The following is a 12,453-nucleotide window of genomic DNA, read 5'->3' on the forward strand; positions in this document are numbered from 1 at the left end:
TAAATTTTTCATACAGCAAGATAAATGTAAAGAAACTGGGAGTTATAGACACACAAGAATTATGCTGAAAAGAAGAATAAAAAGATACTGATGAAAAAATAGAAGAGGTTACATAATGTGATGGGAATTAAAGCTCTACAGTCAATGATTTAAAACAATTAGATGTTGATATCTTGCAGTCAAAGCATCCATCAGGCTGTAGTTTTGGTTTGTCATTCATCACGTTCACTATTTTCCAAGAAAAACTCAACTATATTACATGCTAAAGGAAAACTCTGACTGTTATCCCCTCAAAAACTTTAATATAAGCAATACATTTATCTACATTTATTTACTTCATTACTTCACTACTACATCATTTATAACGCCTTACCAGGAAGTTTTTTTGCCCTAAACCTATTCACAGAAACTGCAGCCTTGTAAAATGATGTGTATTATTTTTAGAGCCGCAAAACGATCATGTGTCGTCACTGGTGGTATTGACAAAAAAGGTCTCTTCTGTCTTTTAGGTTGGAAATCCTCTTGGGGAAACTAGCTAGCTGGTGTGAAAAGATTGGAAAATATATAAAAAATAAACACATTAAAAAAAAACATACTTGTTATGAGGAAGAAAATGGAATATTAATAAGGCCTCAATTTGACACATTGCGTTTGAATGTACATGAACATTTTGTTTCAAAGTTAACTCCACACAACCTAAACTCACTGCACACCCACACACAGGTGTTTTTAGTTATTGAGGTTGCTTAAAAGTTGGGTGGAGCTATGCTGGGAATTCGCCGAGGTATTTCATAGACTCTTTATGAAATCATAAAGGTGAAATACGGCGGAACATAAGAGGAGAAACAAAGCTACCAGGAGAGTCAGAGAGGGTCTACACATGCCCACACAGTCCTTGGAAGATGTCTAATCAGCCAAAGTAAGTCACCTGTGTGGGTGCACTAAGAGCATCAAGGGCCTGTAATCCACCAACAAATTACTTAATAACATGTTTCCTTAACTGAGCTCAACTCTGGACACACTGATTTACCACAGCCAGGTCTGAGTTCAAGTAGGAGAACACGCAACTTTTTAAACGAAAATCTGAAAAAAAAAAAATGGAAAACTACAGCCCTGATAAGTAAATAAAAGACCAGATTGAGGAAAAATATCATTGCTTTTCTTTACAGATCACATTGCCCACGCTTTAGGGCAGGCATAAATATTTACAACCTTCACTGACAGGATATACTTAAAAGTAGACACAGTTTTACTCAAAATAACAAATTAATGGTTTGGGGAGACAAAATAGGCCTGTTGTTGAAAGTGGTGGTTGTTTGACTTAATGATCTTCAGGACTTCAATGTTTACTGATGAGTTTGTCCACAAATCCTGAGCTGATTTAGTTCACCGTGGTGTAATGCAAATATAGCAAGTTGAATAAAAGAGCTTCTTTGTTTAAAGAAAAAAAAAAAACTGAGCCTGAAAGACAGACAAGATCAAAGAAGCCAAACAAGAGTGCAGGGAATGATCAAGACAGCGAGCGACTACAGCTAACAAAGCTGTCAGTCATGTTTGGTTGCCTTAGGAACAGGTGAAATCATTTTGTTTCCATGCAAATCTCCCCCCCTGCCCAGAACTTCCTATAATAGTTGCACTGATTTGTTAGTGTGTCAGTTTAATTCATTAATTGAGCTAATTATGCAGGAAATCCAATATGAATTATCCTAATTGTAGCTTTCTGTGTGTGCACACATCAGCGCAGAGCAAAGATTTATGGGTGTTGGTGTGAGTGAAGACTGATATACCTGTAACAGTGTGTTCTTTGTGTTTTTATCGTGTGTGTGTGTGTCGCTTTGAGACCCATCTGTGTTGTTTCAGCCAAGCAAATCTCACAGGTCATCAGTGAAGCGGAATGCTATTTATATCTTTCATTATCCTCTCTCTCTTTCTCATCTCTCTCCTTCATTCCCATTGTCTCTCGCCCTCTCTCTGACCTCATCTTTTAGCTTTTCTCTTCACTGATCCCACCTGTTCTGGCTCTCTTCTCTTTCCCCAACATCCCCTTCCTACAACCGTCCCTTTGGACTTGTCAGCTTTCTAGCAATCACTTCTCTTCTCTCCTTCCTCACACTGTCCATTTCAACAGATTTTTCTTTTTTGACAGTTTTTGTTTTCTTCTCACATTTTATAAATCGCCTCTACTCTTCTCGACTCTGCCAACACCTCCAACCTTCATCTCTCTACTTCAGCAACTTCTCAGAGTGGGAACCACCTAACCTTGAAGCTGCGCACCTGTCTATGGACAGATGATACCGAACAAACACACACACAAAATGACAACCGCCCCGACCATGCAGCTGCCCACCTGCCCAAACCCATACGCACATGTAAACATCTGCTACTTACTCAGTGATTTCTTCAGTGACCGTGTGTTCAACTTGGAGTCGCGAGTTGACCTCGATGAAGTAGTGTCTGCCATGTTTGTCCACTAGGAACTCCACAGTCCCTGCGTTCTCGTAGCCCACCTACAGCAAAAAAACACACAAGAAAGCAGTTTTACAGCTCTGAGTTATCTAAGTAATAATGTTAGTTGTGTAAACACTCAAGAAGGAGCTCTCACTCATCTTAATGAGCCATGAAACCACGAGAACAAAAAAAACTGCCCTCTCTCCATGCAAATATGACTACATAAAATGAGGGAAAAACAAGCTCCATGTTTTATTTGTATAGAGGGAGGAGGGCATTTTTTCATCATTTTCCTGCATTGCAATAATGAGATCATTAATCAAGGGGGATTTGTTGAAAGCTCATCATCATAAAGGCCCATTTTTACACTGCAATCAGAATCACAATCAGTGTCAGGTACAATAAATATACAGGAATCTATCTCAGTCTTATTGGCGCAGGGAAGATAATATGTCCTCTAAAGTACGTCACACAGTGTAAACATGGTACAGAGAAGACTGGGCCTTATATTTACATAGGTAACAATAACAGAAAGGACTATACTGCATTCATTATATTCAACCCTTTCGCCTGAAAGATGGATTGATACACAACTAATCTGTTTAAGAATTTGATTTGTAGGGAGTTCTTGGAGAAAAACTCAACTGAAAAGGTCCACCTTAGCTCAAAATCACATCCAAGAGTCTGTACCCACAACAGATATACAATAACTGTATCTCATAGCATGTTCAGAAAGAGAGATGGTGAAATTACATAAAAAAAGAATTGAATGACAGTTTGCAGAAACAATATGGTGACATAAAAAATATGAATCAGAGCACCCCAACGTGAACTCTTTTGTTCATACCTGCAAACTCTTCAGTACCAACCCAAACATTCATAGTGAATGCGTTATTGTTTTCAGTCTGAAACAACACAAAAAAGGTTAAAAAGAAGTCACATCACTGATGTAGGGCTTCTATTTAGTCTGCCAAATTGTGTTTTTCTCCTCAGAAATAGAAATGTTCTCATTTTCATCAGCAATGTGGTGTGCAAATGCACCATCTAGAAACTAATGCACTTATCTTTATATCTTTTAAAACATTTAATGGCTGGATGAATTATTGTTTCTTAATTTAGCAGAAAATAAAGTATATTCCAATCTATTCAGACATGCTGTGCATTTCACCATTTAGTACACCAGAAAAAGATTTAGTATGATCCAAAACATAGTCTGTGAAATGCCAATATCCAAGCACCAGGATGTCTTACTACATCCAGCCACAGTTCGCAGTATGCAGGCCACCATTCTTTTCTGGCTTTTCTTACACACAATCCTCTGCACAGCCTACATATGAGCCAGTGTGTTGAAGTTCAAGGCTCCATGTTATGATGAAGTAGTACTGCATGCAACAGTAAATACTTCATTAGCTGGAGTACATATTAAAATAATAAAAAGTAGCATGTTACTTTCTGTTTTACATGTTCATCATGTTCCGATGACTGGACATTTCTGTCTGAACAAAACTTTTGATTATGGCTTTTGAAAGGTGAAGCTTTTTCTTCACTTTGAAATATTTTCCCCCACATAGAGCTGTTATTTGGGTGGAATTTGACTTCATGTCAAATCTGATGCAGCAGCTGTCTATAACAGTCATTTGCGAAGAGTAATTTAAAGATAGCTCAATATATAATCATCCTGTATAATTACTTTGCTTTGCTAAGACTGGATCTCTCTAAACTGTCTGGTTTGTGTTTTTCTGTCAGAAATGTAACATGCCATTCAGAGTAAAACATGATAATTGTGAGGGAAATTAGCATGTTAGGAGACCAACACCAGCACTTTACATACTCATCCGTCAAAACTCCACTTTGGATCGTCTCAGCTACGGTTTAATTTTGCCCAGTGGGAGCTGCAAGCAGAGTGTAATTGCCATATAAATGCTATATAAATAAAATGTATTATTATCATTATAATTTTGAGACTTGGCGGGTTTATGCAAATTACACAGATGATTTGAGCGAAGCAATCTGATTGGTGTACAGACCATTTTCACCAATTTAACCAATTGAAGCAACTCCGATCAGATGTAGCCTTATCACTGATTATTCCTATAATCAAAGCCTTGCAATAATATGAAATGTACAACAGTGAAGGAAATATTGGAAGAAAGCAACATCCAAACATCAGAATGAAATTAGAGGGCTGCGAGTAATCAAATATCCAAAACACAAGCTGCAAAAGAGAAAATCTAATTGTCCCAGAAAGCACAGATGTGAACAGTCCAAGAAAAGGCAACAGCACCACCTACATCTGAAAATATCCATCCAAAAGTGATGGACAGACAGTTATGTGTTGAGCATTTTGTGGAAATGTGTGAACAAACCAGGGGGAAGTGAATTATCTAAACTAATTCCTTTACCCCAGTCTTCAAACAGAAAAATGCATGTTTAGTCTTTAATTGTTAAACCAGCCTCATGCCTTCAGGATCGCTTTAATTTACAACATTTGGCGAGCATAAATGTCAAGACAATCAAATGGGCAGAGGAAAAGAGAGGGATGGATTGCAGAGACAAACATGGCCCTAAGCTAAAACTGCAGCAATTAGAATTTGGCAACTAAACAAACACAAGACAACCTAAAAAAAAAAAGCTCAAAAATGTTAGGAGATGCAGTTGCAATGAAGAATCCATTATGCATAACACACAGGTATGTAAGCAAATGTTTCACCGGCGTAAAACAACACCTGCTCAGAGCTTGTCAGCTTCGTATTAAGCCCATAACTAGTATAATTAAGTTTGTTGTGAAGAAAAGTGATCTCAGGAGGAAATTAGACACAGTTCAGGAGCAAAGTACATACACACCCACATCCAACATGTATTAATATTTGGTGTAACCTTGTAAAAACATCATCTGTGTGAAAATATTCACAGACACTCAGTCAGCAGAGTTTTCTCTGCAGAGAGAGATTAGTCCCATTTATGGCATCTGTAGCTCCCCACAGGTTTTACCAGAGAGATTCATTAGAAGGATCACACACACAGTAACACAATCTAACACACATGCAAACTGAACTAATGAACTAAACCATATCAGCCCAAACACATACACAAAAACATGCATATTGAAAATGAATATATGTACATAAAACACAAAACCAGCCCCAAAAAATGTTGGCATTGTAGGTTCCTGCAAACCACAGATACGTTAATATGACACATTGTTAGCATCTTTTAGCTTTAGCCGCAGGCTGGTGACATAGAACAACAACAGTCTGTGGAGGGACTAGGGTTGTCAAAAGTATCGATACTCAAAAAAGTATTGATACTAAAACGTTGTATCCGGATACAATACTCATTTTTAAAAGTATCGATACCTAGCCAAGGAATGAACACTTAAGTTAAGTTATTGTTTGTTTGTTTTGTTTTTTAATCAAGCTTGCCTAATATTGTGCACAGCATACAACCTCAAAATATTGTTCTAATTGTTATTGTTTATTGTATTTATTTATTTTTTGCACTACCTCAGAACTGACGCTTGTTTCTTTTTGCACAACTGTTTTTTATTATAAATATTTAACCTGTGGTTCTGTTAATTTTTACATGTTGCATTTATCTTGTTAATAAAGATATTTCTGTCAAATTTTGGGGTATCAAAAATGGTATCGAGTATCGAATATTTTTCTGAGTATCGGTATCGAGTTGAAAATTTTAGTATCGTGACAACCCTAGGAGGGACGACATCAGGGTGAAATCTACACTGGGCTTTCAGTTCACGTACATTACTTAGGTTTAAGACCTGTAAATTAACTTTAGTACATAAATACGTAACATTCTAACATCACGCTCTATGTAACATACGGAACTGCGTTAAGTTGTTTCTTTAGTTCATGTAGTCCAGTCTAATAGCAGTGATTTGACATGAAATACCAACATTTACATGACTGGGTTGCAAAAAAAACACCTACATGCTCAGCTTCCATGAAATAAAGCCTGGCAGAAACAAATAAATACCAGTGTGTCTGTGTGTGAGTGTGTGTGTGTGTGTGTGTGTGTGTGTGTGTGTGTGTGTGTGCCTGCCTTTAGAACTTCCAGCAAGGCTACTCTTCCCTGTCCACACACACCCACTTCACACAAAATGCTAATTTTCAGCCAGACTCGCCTTTCTCTTAACCTTGTCTGTGTGCAGCCAAATTCTTCATTGTGTGTGTGTGTGTGTGTGTGTGTGTGTGTGTGTATTTTCTGTACAGCCTTTGATGACAAATGCATGCAGCTAGTACTCAAGGCCTCACAGATAATGACAGTGAAAGACAGCACTACAGTAAAAGAAACGACTCCAATCTCTGTGCGCGCACGTACACACACACACACACACACACACACACACACACACACACACACACACACACACAAATGTACGTAGACAAATTTACACACCAATATGTGTCACTCCATATTGCTCTCACTGTCTCTTGCTCACACACACTGAGTCAGTGAGTGGGGTAGCAGCCAGTGTAACAGATTGAGTGGTCACTGTTTTATTAGGTCTGACAGACAAGTCAATGGGCTGTATTAGCACAAGGAGAGGTCACCATGGTGTCGCATACACACATCCTACCATAGTACAGTATTTAATATATATTCACACGTTTAGCTCCATGCTGCTGACCACGGTGTGTGTGTGACTGTGCTTAAACGATCCCAGCACTGATGAATGTACACTGGTGTATGGCTTTGAATAGGAAGTGACAAAGACAGATAGCTGGTACTGTACGGCACGGAGAGAGCAAGAGAGTGAAACAAAGTGCATTAAGAACAGTTCAGGAGTGGTGGGAGAAAAATGGGTGTGTACAGATGGATGGATAGAGGGGGGGAGTTAAAGAAAGATTGATGGATGGATCAAATGAGGACACAAGGAATCACAGTGTTTGGTGGGGGTGTAGAGAAAGGACAAAGAGACGTACCGAGTGAAAGAGAGGATTAGATGGAGTAAATCAGGGAGGGGAAGAATAGCAGAGAGCTTCAGTGATGGAGGGACTGTCACTCTCCCTGGTTTCTCTTTCACTTCAGCATGAAATCATTTGCGTGTGACGTTGTTTCAGGATGTCAAAATTCAAATTCAATGAGGACTCTTGGCTGTTTTTTCCCCTTTGCTCCACAGCGCCTCACTGTGCCAGGACATTACTGAAAGAGTTCACAATAGTAGAAAAATCATCTATCAACAAGATGGAGTGAAGGAGAGACCGACCCAAATTGCAAAGAGCGGTGTGCATCACCAAGCTGCCTACAAGACTCGAGGCTACAACACATTGTTGACGTCAAAGTTAAAAGGTGTGGAGCAAACAGGTCAGCACAGCAGTGGTTCACATAATGCATAAAAAAACAACTTGACTGCACACAATACCACAACACATTTCACTCGTCTGTCTCTGGTCTGTACAAGGTGAGGCTGCGGCAGAATCACAATGAAAGAAAAAATAAGAATTCTGCTTGATCTTACAAAATTCTCTCACAATTGTTGTCTCTGTTGTTGCTGATGGCAAGGTCAGAACTTGGCAAACTTTAAATTTTCGGGTTTATCATAATCATGGCAGCCCTTCAAAACAGGGAGGTAAGGGCAGTGAGATGACGTGGAGGAGGGCTGTCCTGGAAAATATATAAATATATATATATATATATATATATATATATATATATATATATATATATATATATATATATATATATATTTATATTACATTACATGCTTCACGACCACATACTTGTCGAATAATTATTTCCAGGAGGATAACTGTTACAGGGCAAAGCATGGTCTCAAGATGACTCAGTAGCTTTAGTTTATCCCAGCGGCCCACACAGACTGAACAGCAGTGTCCCTGAGAGGTGGTTCAATGGATGTTTGTGGCCTTATTTCAATGCAAACACTGATGACATTCAGTCAAAAAGAAACTGCAGCGGAAACCTTCCAGCAGCGAAGGAATTCCAGCTTTTATGACACCAAAACATGATGTTGTCTTACAGTAGCTATAACTGTTGGTGCGTGTCAGTATGGCATGTCCTTGTACCCTCTCTGCACCTCTGGAGACAGGATATCTTCTTTTTCCTGGAAAGCGAATACGTCGTTTTGTAGTATTTGTATAAGCTCTCAAATACTTTTTGAATTTCATTTCTATCTGCTACAGAGGCTGAAAAATCTTTTATTTAGTAGAAGCGTTGACACTTCTGTTGAATTTCCAGAAAAACTTCAGGTTTTAGGGGCTTATTTGAAAATCGCCCAGAGGTTTTACAGGCGTTTTAGGCCTCAATGGGTTAATATGTACTGTATTCATTTATTTTAGTTGAATCTTACATTTATTTATTTTTTATGTTGTGACTATACACGTATACATGTCATGAATTTTAGTCATTCTGATGTCTGATGTAAGAAATTAAATACAACCCCTATCCCATAAAAGTTGGGATGCTGTCTTCAACGCAAGTAAAAATAAGTGCAGTACAGTACTGTGCAAAAGTGCTAGGCAGGGGTGAAAAAGAATGCCTAGAAGAACTGATGCTGGTAAAGGTGGTCACAACAAATATTATTTTGATTTAGATTATTCTCCTGTTCATCACTTTGCATTTTGTTAATTGATAAAAAATAAACTATTATTTCTATCTTTGAAAGCATTCTCATTTTACAGTATTTTTTCCACACCTGCCTTTTGCATATTACTGTATATTTAATTGAAAACTGCACAATGATGATATATTTAATGTTCAAAGAGATTTTATTTGCAATTGTACACTAAAAAACGTTATTTGCCCACACAGTGTTGTGGTGAACCTCACACCATCCTTGCTTGTGAGCAACTGAGCCTGTTAATACTGTTACCAAGTAACCACTTTACCCTTGAAATTTACTTAATCTATGAGGTCGATAAGGAGACTGTCTTTGTACGGTTTTCAACGCATGTCAAAAAGGATTAGTAAATTACTTAATTCTTGTTTTATTTACATTTTATATAGTCACACCTTTTATGGAATCAGGGTTGTAGTCATAACGGTTTCCTTTTTTGTATAATCACCTGGACATAAGTATTGCTGTATTTTTATTATTTTAGAATGAGCCCTTTATATCCACATAGTCCAAGCCCGCCATTTTGCACCGCCATCAGATGCTGTCTCTAGAGGGGGCCGTTTGTGTTTTTACATTACCTTACTGTCCCTTTTGGTTTTACAACATACATGGAAAGGGAGTGGTATTCAGCTGGTCGCAATCTACAACCGAATAACAAGATGCCACTAAATACTACGATGCTCCTTTCTCAAGACAGAGTGTATTCGAGTTTTCAAGTGTTCGTGCAGTAAGTTCATTGCTGAGGGCTACTTTACAATTGTCTTCTGTAACCCTGAAAAGACTTAAAATGGCAGTCTTAAGAAGTGCTTTGGTTTGCGTGAGTTTCTTGTGTGTATGTGTGTAGTCTTGTTTCATGCTGGCACTGCACATTGTCTAATCTTTATCTTCTCTGCCTGAGCAGATGATGTTTGGGATTTAAGTTGCACTGACTCTTGTAAAAGAGTGTGTAGCAGCATTACCAGTGGGATCCCCTTTGGCTACTGGAGGCACGGCATTCTCAAATCAGCAACTTGTAATTAGCCTTGATGTGTCTTGACTGAGTAGGTCCAATGCTGTGGCGATGGCGCAGAATAAACACAGCAGGTAAAAGCATGCCGCAGATGACACTCCGTTCCACCCCACTTATTTTATATTTCACAATATGCAATGTTGTTTTTTCCATTTATGCATCATAAAATACTCCTGTTAGGCACAGAAGCCCTTTATTCCCCGAGAAGTGTAGTTTGTAGCGCCAAGGTGTGCAAAGATGTACTACACAGGATACTGCTAATTGTTCGACAGGTTTTTGTTCTTGCCAGCAGAACATTGGGTCATTGATTAGGTTTGCACTCGTCTACGACTCCCAAAATGTTTTTATTATGTGTCGAGCTTCATCTTTATTTGAGGGCTTATCTACAGTTTCATCTCTGCAAGGACACACAAAGAATCCGAGCGGCTGAGGCTTGGTGCTAAGCATAACAATCATTTTTGTCTTTGAACTCACAGTGCAGGAACCATTACCTACATATAAAACTGGCTTTGATTAGTCATGGGGGGTAACTTTCAAGATTTTCTTTCAGAGGTTTTCTATTCAACTCAACACTGCTTGGAAAATAGTCAAATTCTACCCAAATACCACACAGACACACACACAGACACACAAATAGTCTCTGTGGTCATCAGGTCGGCACTCGCACTACACTTGCTGTCGAAACAGGAAAAAATGATTTCCTCTCAAGGTTGGTGCTGCCAGATTGCTGTCACTACATGCAAATCCTGAGAGGGAAAACAATATTGATGATTCACTGCACAGCACACATAAAGCCTTCTGATTAGTCAAGTCCCTTGCCATCTCCCTCAATGCCCCACATCCACCAGCCAGAAAGCAGTGCATGCTGGGTCATGAAATGTCCAGGGGCAGTCAGCGTAATGTGTTACATGCTCCCAAGCTTTGTGTGTGTTGTGCATCAGGCAGCAGAGGGAACAAAACAAATCAATCGTATAATCAATGGTACTGACCTGTTAAATGGCTATGTCTGGTCACATTAGTGTGTGTGTGTGTGTGTGTGTGTGTGTGTGTGTGTGTGTAGTGCAGTTTGGCTTGTCAGTTTAGTGCAGAGTGACATTCAGGGGGTTTAAATGATTCTTAGCTTGATTGTTAACACGAAATCAAAGGTGTAGCTGTTGTGAACTCTGATTGACACACTGGTTTTAAAATGTGTGGGAGAGACTGGTTTCCCCTCAAAAACGACCCCATTTGTCATTTGTACAGGCATGACCCATATGACCAATGTTTACATTTTAGACTGTCCTCCGCCCGCCCTCTAGCGGTTGTTATACTAATAAATGGCGGCAATGCCAATTTTAAATGGTGAAATTCGTGCTCCAGCGGGCGGGACTGGAGGTGGATGGGTCGAACAAATGTCGGACTTTCACCCAGGAGAACAAGGTTGGTGTCCTTTGTTGAAGAAAAAGTAAACAATGTGATTCAAACATCACTGAAGTGCCATGTTTCACATTTTGTGCATCATGTTTTACTTAACTTTTGGTAGTCACGCAACCCTTGTATCTACTTCACTTCCAGCTGTCACATACATTTATTTAAGTTTTATAACGCCTAAACCTAGGTCAGTGGTTGTGTAGCCTAAATTCAATGGAAATGAAGCCTTTTGTTTACAACCACGAACTCTGTATGTATAATAAAAATGTATAATAGTGTATGTATAATGACAGACGTGTGTACGATTTTTGAACTTCCCATTCTGCTCTCTACCAAAAAACGAACAAATGGGTCGTTTTGACGAATGCTCATATTGGTCATTATTAGGGATGTAACGATGCATCACAAGATGGTTAAAAATGGATACAAATGTGTGACGACTTACTTTGGTTGAGATGAAAAGTGAACAGTCAATAGAAGAGGAAGTATTCTACTTTTGATTTCACTTGATCGGCGGCATACGTCACTGTCAGAGCGCACATATAGCTAATATTTGGGACATTGTGAATGCGCAAACATCTCAGCTTCTGCCTGAGAATATGCTGATCTTTCAAAAAAAAAAAAAAAAAAAAAAACATGTAAATTCCAATACTAAGAACACATGCAACTCATAATTTGTTTATTTGAATAGATTTTATTCATTTGTATTATTAATTTAGTTATTTTAAATTTCTTAACATTTTTAAATATAAGGATATATGCGTTGTTTTGCACAGTTTACCCCTTCCTCAAAAAAATAAGGGATACTCTTTTATTTGTTATGATAAGAGAAAATATATTAAGTAGTTTGTATATAATGCATTCATTGCATAGTTTGTGTTTTGCAGTTACAACCTACCCCACCTTTTTTTTGTCTGAGAAATATTTAAGGAATCTTTTTCAGTCATAATTTGTCTGCAAGCTCATTCTGCAAAAAAACGTAAAAATCGTG

At 38.4% G+C, this 12,453-nt stretch overlaps 1 protein-coding gene across 1 annotated transcript in view; it reads right to left on the minus strand.

Moving 5' to 3' along the window:
- The window catches only part of LOC131990075 (pyruvate carboxylase, mitochondrial-like), a 314,152-nt gene that overhangs the window by 249,332 nt on the left and 52,367 nt on the right, over nt 1-12,453 (minus strand). The window contains exon 10 of the mRNA XM_059355468.1: nt 2,389-2,507. Within this exon, the coding sequence (XP_059211451.1) occupies nt 2,389-2,507 (119 nt within the window). The remainder of the gene's footprint in view (nt 1-2,388; nt 2,508-12,453) is intronic.

Source organism: Centropristis striata, chromosome 17 (assembly GCF_030273125.1).
Source record: "Centropristis striata isolate RG_2023a ecotype Rhode Island chromosome 17, C.striata_1.0, whole genome shotgun sequence".
NCBI lineage: Eukaryota > Metazoa > Chordata > Actinopteri > Perciformes > Serranidae > Centropristis > Centropristis striata.